Below are 14,740 nucleotides of genomic sequence, written 5' to 3'. Positions count from 1 at the left end.
CACTGCAACCTCTGCCTCCCAGGTTCAAGTGATTTTCCTGCCTCGGACTCCTGAGCAGCTGGGATTACAGGCATGTGTCACCACGCCCGGCTAATTCTGTATTTTTAGTAGAGACAAGGTTTCTCCATGTTGGTCCGGTTGGTCTTGAACTCCCAACCTCAGGTGATCCACCTGTCTCAGCCTCCCAAAGTGCTGGGATTACAGGTGTGAGCTATTATGTCTGGCCTCCACTTAATTTTCTTATCACCTTATGTCAAAAGCTATGCATCAAATGTTCTAATAGAGAATATCCTTTTTCTCCAATAACTCCAAGCATTTTAAAACACATACTCAAAATTCATGATTATTTACCTAGTAGTTTTTGCCCGTTTTTTTTGTGTGTGTTTTTTGTTTTGTTTTGTTTTGTTTTGTTTTGTTGGTACTTTAGGTTCTGGGGAACATGTGCAGATCATACAGGATTGTTGCGTAGGTACATACATGGCAAGGTGGTTTACTGCCTCCATCCCCGTCACCTATATCTGTCATTTCTCCCCGTGTTATCCCCTCCCCAACCTCCCCAACCCCACAGTCCCTCCCTTAGCCCCCCACAACAGACCCCAGTGTGTGATGCTCCCCTCCCTGTGTCCATGTGTTCTCATTGTTCAACACCTGCCTGAGTGAGAACATGTGGTGTTTGGTTTTCTGTTCTTGTGTCAGTTTGCTGAGAATGCCCAGTTTTTTTTCTAACTGTAACTGAGGTCCCCTTACCATCAATTCAAGGACTGTGGCAATCAGAGACTAGATAGGTTCTGCTAATGGATGTATAAAGAGACCCAAAACCACAGAAATAATTCCCTGACTTCAACTCAACTTTTATTAATTATTATTTTCCTTATTAATTTCCTTATTATCCTGAAGATACAGGTTACATCTCTCCCTATACAACTTTTCAATGCAAACTATGCAATCAAAAAAGTCTGATCTCTAGGAGAACACTAATCATATGCTATTTTATAACATGGAATGTAATTTTTTCACAGGGAACATTTTTTTTTATATTTGCACTTTAAGATTTTTTTTTTTTTTACATTAAGTTCTGGGATACATGTGCAGAACGTGCAGGTTTGTTACACAGGTATACATGTGCCATGGTGGTTTGCTGCACCTATGGAACAGTTTTTTAAACAAGAACATTAAATTTCTAATACAGAGTTAAGGCCTCAGCCTTATATTTCACATCTAAACTCTGAGTAGAAATGTAGGGCTTAGCTTTCTCAGTGGAAAACAACCACTATCCCAGCAGATTCTTTACAAGTTAATTTAAACACGATCTTTTTTAGAGGAAAACAGTATTTATTGTATACGAGTTATACTTGTTAATCAAAGGCACAAACCAAAACCAAGACTTAAAGTTGACCATAATATTGACAATTAAGTCATATAAACCAGGTACCAGCTAAATTTAATGAAGATAAGTTCCACTAAATTCCTAAGGAAAATACAGTAATTCCGACACCATTGAATAATTAGAAACTTTCAAACAAGAGGGAAAATATGAACATCATAATAAATGTCCCAATTGGTAGGCGAAGAAATGTACATCGTGTGCTGAAACCTGATGTATCACAGAACACCAATAGTCCCTTTCAGTCTTGGATGCCTTACCAGGCGTCCCCAAACTACGGCCCATGGGCCGCATGTGGCCCCCTGAGGCCATTTATCCGGCCCCCCCACCGCACTTCAGGAAGGGGCACCTCTTTCATTGGTGGTGAGAGGAGCACAGTATGTAGCGGCCCTCCAACGGTCTGAGGGACAATGAACTGGCCCCCTGTGTAAGAAGTTTGGGGACCCCTGCCTGTTATCACCATCTGGCAACCCTGATGAGGGATGCCAGCTAATGACTGACTGAAATTAAATTACACAATGCAACTCTCTGCCTGTCAGCAGAACAGCAAGTGTGATAAAACATTTTAACTTCTTGGTGCAAATTATACAATCAAACCAGATAACCTTGACTGGGCAGGAGCCAGTTCAGAGAGGTCAATTTCTATCACACTACATCAATAGCAAAGTCAGAGGAATCAATTTTCCATCTTGTAACACTACATCAAAATAGCAAATTCACAGCACCTTCCAAAGGCGCCCCAACTAAGAAAAATAACAGTCAAGAGTAACACAGTATTAATTTACAATTTACTAGCTCTTCCAGTGTTTCAGAAGGATACAGGGTTTCAATGATCTAACATGAATGGGCCAGAAGGTGGACTTGGAACACAGCGAACACGCATCTTGATCGAATCAGCCTATTGGTGTAGTTTCTTGTTCTACATACATCTTGACTGAATCAGTCTACTGGTGTACTTTTTCGGTCTATCAGTAAGTAGTGTTGTCAGTTCTCCAGCCAGGCAATTTTCTAATTCACAGGGGGAACTCTACATGTCCTAAAATTAAAGAAAAAAAGTTCATTTACTTGTTACACAAATTTCAACATCTGTATTTGCTTGCATACATTCTAATCTATTCCTGCTAATGAAGACCTTCCTATGTGTTCCCAGTCAGTGGCTCAATTAAAATGCAAAGTGTGCCCTAGGGATCAATTCAGCCAACAACAGTTCTCACAATATTTTACCACTTAAATACTAAAGCCATTGAAACACGTTTTCCCAAATTATGGTTCCTATTACACCAGATGAGTTTATGGCTTTAATGATAGCCCACCAAAAACAGTTTTTACCAAGAAAGCAATGCTCTCAACGACTAAAACTGTGGTAAATGAAAACTAGGTAAAGGACTATGGAAAATGTCAATATTGGTGAGGAACAGAGTGCACCTGCCAGGGAACCTCACAAATAAGGTCATTATTGGGATTCTTTGTTTCTCCTCTCTGTAGGCTGAAATAGGTTAGAAAAGGGACCACTCACGATCTTTAGGCTGACATGTGTATGTAAATATATAAACTCACACAGGTACTCTTCTGTTGCATAACTTTAGAGAGTATGCACAGATAAGCTATAGCTAAGTCAGTACTTTCTGACCATGCCTGGTGTATAGAGACCTAATCTGCTTACCCAGGGCTTACACAGCATCAGCTAGATTTAAATATACTAAAGACATTCTTGAAACACTTAGTTCATGTATCACATACACAGGCTGGAGTAGACATCAACACTAACAGAGCTGAGGACCAAAATGAACGTACCTTAAAGGTAGAGAGGAATAGCCCCGCAAATCAACTGGGTTACACTATCTCATACTGGTTATTTGTTATGGCACGAGAGAGGCAGTAAGCGAGAAAGATTCCAATCAGCTAGAAATAAAATTGAAACAAAATTAAATACTACACAAAAGAGCTTGAAGACCTCAGACTATATTCTCCTCTCACTTGTAATTCGCTTATAATTTTCTTCCTTGAGTTTTTCTAGACAGTTATGTTTAAGATTCTGCAACATCTAGATGACATTCAAAGAATGTAAGTGAAGTTTTATTGCTACTATGACCCAGAATTTCACAACAAAGGAAAATCCAGCAAACTGTCAGTCAAGGAAAATTCAGTCGCAAATTTTGGAGAAACTTTTCTTACTCTCAGTTCCCAGAAAAAAACAAAGACATGGTTTTGAATAAGTATCTTAACACGTTAAATCTCCATCAAGGAGGGCAGAGATTTTCCTGGAAAGATCCAGAGCATTGCTACAATAATGAAAATGTCCTAGAACCCCTGTACTGTACGGCATAGTAGGCAGCAGCCACATGGCTACTGAGTATTTCAAACCTCCAGCAAACTGAGGTTTTAATTTTATTTAATAATTATAACCATTCAAAGGTGGCTAGCGGCTACTGCATTAGCGTAGATTTTATAGCTATGCTTGCTACTTTAAAAATATATTACGACTAAACTTGTGCCACTGCATTCCAGCCTGGGTGACAGAGTGAGACTCCATCTCAAAAAAAAAGTGAAAATCTTCTAGCTTACACCTACAAGAGGGATGAAATATTTCTTAAGTAACTACAAAGACTTACCTGAAAGCAAGCAACTCCAAACGAAATTCCTGCAACGACTCCCATTTCTGACTCTATAATGGTCATCACCTTTATAAAACAACCCTAATGGGAGAAAAAAAACAAAGATTAAGTACAGCACAAGCGGCATGTACTTTTCTTTATGGCAATAAGCACTTTGATCATACACCGCTGCAGAAAGATGTATGTATCACATCCTTTGGTTGTCATTTTATTGAAATCTACTCTCTTCCGTATGTTCTCAAAAGAACAAATAATTATTCCCAACTATTTCCACCTTTTGGATCGTATATTTAAAAGTGTTACTTTACTGGAACTAAGGAGTTCAAGGCTGCAGTGAGCTATAATCACACCACTGCACTCCAGACTGGGTGACAGAGACAGACACTGTCTTAAAAAATACTAAATAATAAATAAAAAGTGTTACTTGCTAGCTGTCTGAACTCAAGTCTTACCCACCCTATTTCAGTTTACATTTATTAATATGAGGAAAAATTAAAAACTGAGTCAATTTTGCATTCAGTTAAGTCCCCAAACACTGTCAAACAGAAAGTTTTAAAAGCACCTTACTTCATTGTTTACTTTATCCGCATCTCTCTGTGGAGTACAATCTTCAAGTTTACAGCAACTCTTGGGAAATCCTTTTTCTGAGTAATAATTAGTATCTGTCCAATCTCTATAATCGGTGACACCACAACAATGCAACTGGAAAACCCAACAAAAACATTTACAATTTGTATTACAACTTTGTAAGCAAACATTTAACCTGATATCGTCTACTGCAATTTGTGCTCAAAACATTTACTGTACTCAATGATCTCTCTCCTGAATTGATTCAAGAGATCAGCACTGGGTCCTTGATTATCACCATGCATGACAGTTTTGTACTGGCCTTACTTTCCTGCTGTAGTTGGTACTAACAGTACTTGGACTACGATATAAGTGGGGAGGGAAGAGAATATATTAAGACTTCTTTCCTCTACGAGTGGATAACATCTAGTACCAGGCTCTACTCTTTTCTCTGAGGCAACAGGGAACGTGTTCTCCTCTAGGTGGTAGTTGCCACTTACCGTATTTTGGATTTTGTCTACTGCATTGCTTCTGTAATCTCCTGTAGAGTTATACTGCTTCAAAGCCTTCTCGTAATTATTCTTAAAGCTGTTCTTAATCTATAGCAAATAAACACAATGTCAGTAAGAAAACCCTCTAGAAAGTTCTTTTGGTTTCAGGTTAAAAAAAAGTTCTTGAATCTGACCAATGGTCATATCTTTGCCAGGAGCAACATGTATGGTAATTAACTTCCATGGTACAATCTTGTCCTCTAAGGGATATGGGTTCGCTGAGGGGACTACTAAGCAAAACATTAAAATATATGATAAAAACCACTAAAAGTTCAAAGTGCTGTGGGAATATGTATTTATCTGTGTGGCAATGCGGTACTGCTGTACTCTGCACCCTCCTAATTTTTCTCGACTTTAAACTAGGTACAAATTCGATGCCTATGGAATTAGTAAGCTACAAAGCCTTACTTTGGGAGACTGTGCTACCACCTCATAAGACATCTCATTGATGAGCCTTCATTACTCACCGAATGATATTTGAACAACCCCAAGTTTACCTGATTTTTAATTCAATATTAAACTTTTGATGATGTGCACTAAGTATATCCAGTCTTTTCAAAATGCAAGGCATAAGTGAAGAAGGTTATCAATTTTGTGCTTTGAATATTTTCCTATCAGTAAAGTTATAAATTGTGCTATCTCCATTTTAATAGGTATTTACACACAGAAAAATGACAGGGAATACAAGTAAGTAATTTTCTTCCAGTGACTGTCAGTCTTTACAATTTTCTAAATTATTTGGTAGGCTAAGGCGGGCAGATCACCTGAGGTCAGGAGTTCAAGATCAGCCTGGCCAACGTGGTAAAACCGCATCACTACCAAAAATACAAAAAAATTAGCAGAGCGTGGTGTCAGGCACCTATAATCCCAGCTCCTCGGGAGGCTGAGGCAGGAGAATTGCTTGAACCCGAGAAGTGGAGGTTGCAGGGAGCGGAGATCCCACCATTGCACTCCAGCCTGGGCAACAAGAGCAAAACTCCGTCTCAAAAAAAAAAAAAAGAATTCTAAATTTTATTTTAAATTAGAAGTGGCCCAGAATTTTTACAAGAAGGCCATTATTGTCAGCTACAGGTTTAAGTACAGAGGTCTAACTCTTCTACTTAAATAAATCCATTTTTATCTCTTGGAGGATAAATTCAACATGCTAAGTTTCCCTAATTCAGGCTTACCTCATGTCTGAAAACAAATCCTACGATGGCAGCGACCAGTTCGACCAAAAAAATGAGAGTCAGAAACATTGCATACTGCAGGATAAGAAAGAAAGGCCAAGTCAGCATAAATAAGATACAGCACAGCTGCAAAGGAAGTCAAAGAAAAAATAATGGTAGTCTTCTCAATTAGTTCATCATGTTTTCATTGAAAAGGGCAGGGAAAATGATAACATGTCAATTTTGAAAGTGGAAACTGGCCACTGAAGTGTTACTTGGTAAGTTTTCATAGAGAACAGGAAAAACTGTAAAGGGCCATGCCCAATTTCAAGAAAGGAATCCTACAACATACAAAACTTTTCTAAAACCAAGAATCAATTCTAATGAAAACAAGGACTCACCAATTTGAGCATCCATGCAGAAACTCGGCAGGTAGCAAAACAACCAAACGTGCCCAAAAGAATAATGACGGTACCAGTACCAATGAGCACGAAGGGGACGTTGGTGGCCTTCTCATTTAAAAGAGAAAAGTAATTCTCCAGGCTCACCTTGCCCCAAATGCCAACTGCAAGAAGGATAACGCCAGTGATCTATGTGGGAAATTAGAAAACAGAAATAGTTATGCACTGTGTACAGGAGCATCTTCAAATCACAAAGCATGAGGTTATATTTATTTCAGGCATAATAGGTGTGATATGCTGGAACATGGCAGACAAGGGGGAAGAGTAGAAGGGGTTAAAAGGGATCGGCACACAAGAGTAGGCTGTGGACAAGGTATCTTTTCAAAATTCTTAGAATTCATCTTTTTGTGTGTAAACACAAGCCCATGGCATATTTGCCCTACAGATCAAAACTTCCTTAATTGTCTTACTCCAGCCTTAGGAAGAAAACCTTGAAGAGAAAAAAAAGTGTTTTTATGAGTTCCAGAAAGTTTCGCCGTCCTCTCCAGTTAGGGATGTGCACAGGGTACAAAGCAATGGTACGCAAAAGCAAGCCCAAGGACAGACTGGCGGGAGTGGAGGCATACCATACTTACCTGCGAAACACTCCTCTCTTATGAAGCAGTGAAAAGAAAGACGCTATTATGCAAGTGTGCTCTCAAAGGGGCCGGGCAAGACTTGCTTGCCTCTGTAAAGGTCCAGGGTCACCGTGCTACAGGGGCTTAACGCCCCAGCTCGCCTCCTGCATCGAATTCGAACGCTGGCACGTCTGGGTCCCAGCTCAGCCTCCCGGCTGCCTTCGTCCCGCACTCCGACCCCAGCGCCGGCGAGATGCCTGAGCTTTTAGCTCGGGGCCCAGTCCCTCGTCGTAGGCGTTGGGGTCCCAGGCACGATGGCCGCCCAAACCCCACCCCATCCCCGACCTGAACTCCCGCCGTTCACGGTCACACCCCCCCACACACACCTAAAAGCCCGGGATCCCCTGCCGGCCCCAGACGCCTCAGTCTCTCACCCAGAAAATGAAAGTGTAGATTAGTAGGACGCTCTTGAAACAAGTAATGACTGGTTTAGTCTGCAGTCTCCGAGACGGGGACGCCATGACCAACCCGAGACCCTGCACCACCGCACTGGGCGGTGAGAACACAGGGAGCGAGACGCGGAATCCCCGAGTCTCCCCGGAAACTGCCGAAAACTTACGAGCGTCCACAACTGAGAAGGGCCGGAAACACTGCACAATTTTCTAGAGGGTAAAGTCCGGGAGGCTGTCCGGAAAGTGGCAACAATTTCCGAGCGCCCCCTGCCGAAGGTTACCGAAAATTATATACAAAGGTTCTAGTGTCGGAAATTTCTTAGGTCTTTAAGTGGAGCTTTCTTCATTTTTTTTTTTTTTTTTTCTAAGCTAAGGAATTTTTCCCGCCCCCCACCCCTCCCCTCCCCTTATAATTTCACCACATTGTTTCTATCACCAGCAGAGCCCGCAGCGCTCTGCAACTGGGCTTCCCTGGCCCCTGGTGCCCTAGAGAGAAGGAAAAGAATGAAGAGGTTAAAAGTGACCTAAGAAAATACATGGGAAAATACCCACAAGAAATACATTTGCAAAAAGAAAGCGGATTGCAAAGCAATACATACAGTCACATATGCTTAGACAAAAACTGAAAGAGCAGTTTGAAATTTACCTCTGGTGGAATTAGACTGATTTTTTTTTTCACTTGTCTGCTTTTCAATTTGTGAACATTGTTTTATGGGATGGAGAGGGGAGATATGAACGAATTGAGGACAATAGTCACCACTTGTTGAAGGAATGTCTAAGGTAGGTATTAAAGATGATAATGACTTTTAGAATTTCCCTGCAGGACTTTGCAAAACCCCAGTATTCCTCTACTCTTTTACCTCCTATGTAATTTGGAAAGTTGAGGAAAAGTATTTTAACATAATAGTGAAACGTAAGTTCAGCTATTCGCTGCAAACTTTTAAAAAGGGTGCTATGGAAAATGCCTGGTGAGTGTGACCTCTAAAATGTTAAAACGGAGAGTCACTGTATATTCCAGCCACCTGTTTTTTCCAATCAAAACCCAGCTGATCACAGAGAGGTTAAAACCTAATGTTATGTATTGTGAACATATTGGTCTATGTTGTTACAGCACAGAAGGTGTGTTAAGGTCTGCTTTCTCAACTAAAGTGTCAGCTCTTTGAAGGCAGAGACTGAGTATTAAGTACGTGTTCTCTCTAGAGGAATAGGGTTAGAAGGCTATATCAGTTCCCTATGCAACCTAACCCTTCGTCATTGACACAAACTTGACACAAGTGGCTATTTACTCTGTTGCCATTGCAAAAAGACGTGCATTTGTGGAGGAGAGAGGAATACTCAAACTTTTCTGCTTGAAACATTGCTTTAAACATACACCTCAGGACCAGAACACAGGAAAGTTCCATTGACTTGGTCATACAGAGCTTCCCTGTGCTTCAAATATTGACCTAGGACCAGTTCCTATAACATCTCGCCAGATGTCTGAGTTGCAAGACAGCAACTATTGGAAAATGAATTATTGCACTGCCAGGCTTTATACTAAATTTTTTTACTAAAATTTGAAAGATCTAATATACAAATACATGGAGAGAATAGATAAATTATACATCTATATACAACTACAAACAGTTTGAAATCATCAGGAAATAGCAGATATTCAACATTTACAGTACCACATAAACCGTAGTTACATGATGTGAGGTGGAGAGGGGCGTCTAGGAATATGCAAAGATTTCTCCCTAGGCTAAATGACCCCAACTGAGGGGTTCATATACTAAAAACAAGGATCAAGGGAAGTCTTGCTAAGTACTTGTCATTTTAAAAAGAGGTTTCTCTGAAACTTAGATTTGTACTGTGTCCTGCAAGGATTTACAATGTGAGCCCAAGAGCAAAGAAATATATCTGTAGCTGAAGGAAAAATAAAATAGCAAAGCAAAAGCCACATCTTATTTCCAAGAATGTGTTGACTTTCCTCCTCACCCTTCCTCTGCCACTCACAACGCGGCTTTGTTTGAACAACACTCGGTGCCAGATTCAACCAAATGCTGACATGGAGATTCATATTTCTATGGCCACAACACCTTGCACCATTGCCTCCTACTCTGGTACACTCACTTCCACCTCCCCACCCCCACCATGCCACCAAACCCAGAAACTAAACTTAGTTCAAACTTAGGCCTGGGTCTGTGTACAAACCCAGACCAAAGGGGCATCTAATCCCATTTAAGGCAATTTAAGAAGTGTTTCCCTAGGCCATTAGATAAATGTATTCTTTAAAGTATGTCTCGACCCAGAGTAATCCAAGTAAAGACTGCTGTTTCACAGACGTTTCACCACAAACATTGGCTCCTCGGAGCCCCTGAAGCTTAAGAACCTCAATGATTGCCACAGTTCTGCCTTGCACTTGGGTTTTTGGGTTGAGTTTGACTTTTGCCTTCACTCCAATAGCCCAGTCACTTAGGAAGTAACCCTATCTGCTCCAGAGTGATGAGGTAGAGAGTTCAGTACTTTTTTTGGTTCAACCTCTTAATTTCTCCCTCTTTCTGAGCACAGAAACACAATATGATACCAACAATGTTGGGAAAAAATGAAAATACTTTAAGTGTTGTTACTGCTTGTTTTACATTGAACATTGAGTAGTCTCCCTTCCCAATCAACTTCCTGCAACCCTCAAGATTAGGTGTAAATGTTTTTCATTGCCAGACGTCAGGCAAGGGAAATGACATGAACAAGACCTCCTCTGTGCCACCTCCAGCCTCCCCCATACCTGCCCGTCTCCTTACCCCAATACAATCCCAACTGATTTCCTACTGCTTTTCCAACTTGAGTTTTCTGCTCCATACCAAGTCAGCATGATCATCCCCCCAATAAACAAGTCCTATTCCCTAGTCCATGCCCACCCTCAACTTCACTCAAAATTTCTGCTTCTATTGAATATCCAGCTCAATCCCAACTCAGTAAAAACGTCCCTCCTTCCTCACCTCTTTAACACTATAACTGTCTTTACACACTCACTCCCATTAAGTCAGACCTGTAGTCAATTCCTGCAGTATCTGCTTTGCATTTCTACTTACCTATTCTACATCCTACCATCTAGATGTTCAGAAACTACTAAAGAGCTAGTGTGACAGGGCCGCTACACCCCACTTTTATACTCTCTTCAGTACCCTAGGACATAATGCCCAATTGATGAGTTCATTTGCTGCTTGGCCAATCCCTGTTAAGCTGATTGCTCAGTGAGAGCATAATTGGTCTCTGGGGGTAACCACATAGTAGTTACTCCGGATTGATTGCTGAAATTAAATAAAAAATTAAATGTCTAAGCCATCCCAGTGTCATACTATCATACAACAGAAAAAATTAAATTGAGCACCTAGATAATGTCTTGGGATGTTCCTACTCTCTCTTCGGAACCACTAAAAAATAAATTAATTAATTAAAATAAACTGTGTCACTCAGAATACATTTTATCTCTTATTCACATAATAGCTTTATCATTTTCATTTGCTAATCCCTCTTCTAGCATCCCTTCAATTACCTTTGGCTAAGTGCCTATCATAGAATTTAAAGGCACATCCTGCTTATTTTTTTAATATCTCATATTTTGTATTATAGCCATCAGATACTTCACTATTTAAACAGTTAATTCATATGTACAGTTTTAAAAATCCATTTCCTTAATAGACTGTCTCTTTATTCCTATTGTCTCTTGTGCATTCCCATCCTCCTTTTTCTGAAATCCTCTTTTGTCTATTTTTATTCATTTTTTTTCCCATCCACTCCTTTCAGATGCTTTGTGAATCCTTTCCCTCCCTTTACTTATCTCTGACTCCAACTAGACTATGAGTGCTTAGAGGGCAAGAATCCTCTTTCCTTCTTCAAAAAAGCTCATAATATAGTTTGGGACACATAGACATGAGAAATATTTTTAAATGGTATTAAAATTCACAATTCTATGTCCATTTTCTAAGAAAGTTGTTTCTAGTCTAGCCTTATTGAGCTTTGCTGAGATCTCAACTAGGGAAGTCAGTTTCCATATCTAATATTTCTTAAAACAATACCTTATTGACTGCTGAGGGGCTTCATATTAAGTCTTAAAGTTGAAAACGGTACTGAACTTTAAGAAACAAGAAATTGAGTATGCCTGGATGCTATCAGTCTCCTTATCTACCTTGGTCTTATCTTCCCCACCCAACCATAGGAAGAGGTGTTTTATTTCACTTTATATCCTCACAGTGTCTAACATTGTGTTTTACACACTGAGTACGTGCTGCAGAAATGTTAGGGTTGTTATAATTAACCTCACTTGTTTTGGGTGAGCTCTTTATATTATTAATCCTTGGACATATCCCCTTACTTTGATCTCCCTGTGATTTCCATATTCTCCCCCTTCACTTTCTTCTTTAACCTCTCTCTGCAACCCCTCTGTCCCACTCCTTCCAGTTTTCAGTGGGATTGAGGCCTTTTGCAGCATCTTCACCCTGGCATGTGCTAGGCTTTGTGTTGGATGGCTAGGGATATGAAAAAAACTAGGATAAGGTTCTTGCCCTGTAAGTACTCATAGTCTAGTAGGAGTCAGACGTAAGTAAAGAACAATGCCAATAAGTGTGACAAGTCCTAAAATTGAGATGTGTACCAAGTGCTGTGAGAGAAAAGGAAGGCAAAGTTAACCATCTTGGTCTGGGCTGGTCTGGGGGAAGCTTCTCAGCAGCAAGGATGGATAGAGTTTCAACAAGTCAAGAAAGGAGGGAAGGGACGACAGAGCAGAGTGAACATGTCTGTGCAGAGGGACCAAGGTGCGAAAGGAAGAAGCTCAAGGAAGAGCAAGAGGCTGAGTGTGTCCAGAATGAGGAGGCATGGGGTGAGTGTTTAAAACTAGGCTAAGGACACAGGTGGGGCTTGCTTGTGAAGAACATGGTATGCAGTGCTAAGGAGTTCAGACTGTACTCTATGCCAAGAGGGAGTCAGTGAGGGGGTTTTTAGGAAAGAAAAAACTACGGTAGAATGTATTACTTTGCTTGCTTGTTCCCTGTCTCTCATATTCCTCTCTCTCTCTCTCTCTCTCTCTCTCTCTCTCTCTCTCACACATACACACACACTCACACACACACACACACACACACACACACATAGACAGACAGACATATTTACTATATTCACTATTTTCTCACACGTTAGTTGAAAATAAACTGCTATATCTTATTTTCTGGCCCTACCCTATTTATTCAGCTTTGTTTCCTATCTCTCCCTGAAACCTCTTAGCACTCAGCCCCTCCCTGTCTGACCTAACAGTAAGCTCTTGTTGATGACATTTCCTTTGCCCGAGACTAAACCAAAGCCCACGTTTTCCCAGGTGTCCCCTCTCCTCTGACCTCCTCCTAGAGTCCTTAAAGTCTGTAACAGACTTGTGGCAGTTTATTAGCATAGGGAGTTGTATTGTTTTCTAATTAATTGTGTCCCTCTTTTCTCCTGCTACTAAACATAAACTCTGTGGGAGCTGTAAAGTAAGCTCCATAAGATCAAAAATCACACATTACTTGCTCACCACTGAATCTGAAGTGCTTAGGTTATAGTAGATGACCAATAAAGATTCCCTAAACACACACAATTGTAATTAAGAACATGCTTGTTTCATGTCTGTTTCTTCCATTCCATGAGAGCAGGGATTTTTGTCCGTGTGTTCACTGATGTTTCTCAAATATGTAGAACCATGTGTGGCACATAGCAAATGCTCAATAAGTATTCGTTGAATTAATTATGGATTACAATGCCAGGGATTTTGTCTGTCTTGTTCACCACTACATCCACCACTCTTGACATGATAGATGCTTGATAAATTTATGGAGTGAATAAGGCCACCATCATGTCTTCTTTACATAGCTATTACACTGTTAAGCACATGGTGGATACTCAATACATACTTGTCACAGGTGGATTGGAAATGAAGCAGACTCAGGCTTGCTTTTGAACTTTGTATTCTCATAAGTACCGTTCTTCCCCAATGACTGAGAAGGGGTTACCAATTTGCTTGCATACACAGGAGAAACAGCTTAAAATTTTTACAACAGCTTAAAATTTTTCCTTCTATAACCACTGATTTTCCAAGAGGTGGAAATGTCAACAGTGAGGGGAGGGAGATTGTAAGTAGCTGGTCTGTACTATGGCAGAATAGTCTCATTATCAGATCTAAAATGAAAAAAAAAAAAAAAGCTTGCTGAGTGAAATGTAGCCCTCCATCAGAGACCACTGGGAAACAGCTAGATTTGCTCAAACAGCCTCCCACTAAAGCCTCTCGAGGCATGCTTTCCCTCCACTGTTAGTATGGGAATTACTCAGTCTTGGTTCTCCAGGCAAGAAACACATGATTTTTTTGTAAACAATATCATCTTTTTTTGTCCTTTTTTTTTTTTTTTTTTTTTTTTTTTTTTGAGACAGAGTCTCTGTTGCCCAGGCTTGAGTGCAGTGGCACGATCTCGGCTCACTGCAACCTCCGCCTCTCAGGTTCAAGCGATCCTCCTGCCTCAGCCTTCTGAGTAGCTGGGACCATAGGCGCACACCACCACGCCCGGCTAATTTTTTGTATTTTAGTAGAGACAGGGTTTCACCATGTTAGCCAGGATGGTCTCGGTCTCCTGACTTCATGATCCGCCCGCCACGGCCTCCCAAAGTGCTGGGATTACAGACATGAGCCACCGTACCAGGCCAATAATATAATCTTAAAAGAAACCGAAGTCCAGAGAAGTTAGGTCACTGGCATGAGGTGAAAGTGTATCTGATCCTGTACCATATAGATTGCAAGATAGGTCAGAGTTGGGAGTCTAAGGAATTACAGGCGAAATTTTAGGGAATGTCAAAGTCAGCTACAGTCTTCCCCTCTCTTTGGTGTTTGTGAAATTCCTTTTCATTCAATCCTGATGTCATGCTGAGTCATAAAAAGAAGTGTTCTTCAGTGCAACACATCTCTGGAGGCTGCTTAAGCCAGCCTCTGTGTTAGTCATCACTACACTC

At 40.6% G+C, this 14,740-nt stretch overlaps 1 protein-coding gene across 2 annotated transcripts; it reads right to left on the bottom strand.

The window, feature by feature from the left end:
- Positions 1-1,311: 1,311 nt before the first annotated feature.
- TSPAN6 (tetraspanin 6) lies at positions 1,312-7,982 on the bottom strand. 2 transcript variants are annotated; one of them, XM_010350839.3, is made up of 8 exons: positions 7,903-7,982; positions 6,667-6,855; positions 6,287-6,361; positions 5,067-5,165; positions 4,567-4,701; positions 3,997-4,080; positions 3,179-3,286; positions 1,312-2,420 (listed from the first exon to the last, which is right to left on the bottom strand). In XM_010350839.3, exons 2-7 carry the CDS (start codon positions 6,676-6,678, stop codon positions 3,218-3,220), a joined length of 474 nt encoding a protein of 157 aa, XP_010349141.1. In that variant the 5' UTR covers positions 6,679-6,855; positions 7,903-7,982; the 3' UTR covers positions 1,312-2,420; positions 3,179-3,217. The 2 variants fall into 2 exon arrangements, with proteins under 2 accessions (XP_010349141.1, XP_010349139.1); XM_010350837.3 differs by having other exon boundaries at positions 7,718-7,906.
- Positions 7,983-14,740: the final 6,758 nt, after the last annotated feature.

This window comes from Saimiri boliviensis, chromosome X (assembly GCF_048565385.1).
Source record: "Saimiri boliviensis isolate mSaiBol1 chromosome X, mSaiBol1.pri, whole genome shotgun sequence".
Classification (NCBI taxonomy): domain Eukaryota; kingdom Metazoa; phylum Chordata; class Mammalia; order Primates; family Cebidae; genus Saimiri; species Saimiri boliviensis.
This window is presented reverse-complemented; position numbering and strand designations above follow the sequence as displayed.

What these genes read in the sequence shown, in the direction of transcription:
- TSPAN6 (XM_010350837.3), bottom strand. Translation starts at nt 7,804, where the DNA reads ATGGCGTCCCCGTCTCGGAGACTGCAGACTAAACCAGTCATTACTTGT. An exon ending in TAGACAAAATCCAAAATACG is followed by an intron (nt 4,702 to 5,066) that starts GTAAGTGGCAAC and finishes TGGGTTTTCCAG; the next exon opens with TTGCATTGTTGTGGTGTCAC. An exon ending in CGGATAAAGTAAACAATGAA is followed by an intron (nt 4,081 to 4,566) that starts GTAAGGTGCTTT and finishes TTCTCCCATTAG; the next exon opens with GGTTGTTTTATAAAGGTGAT.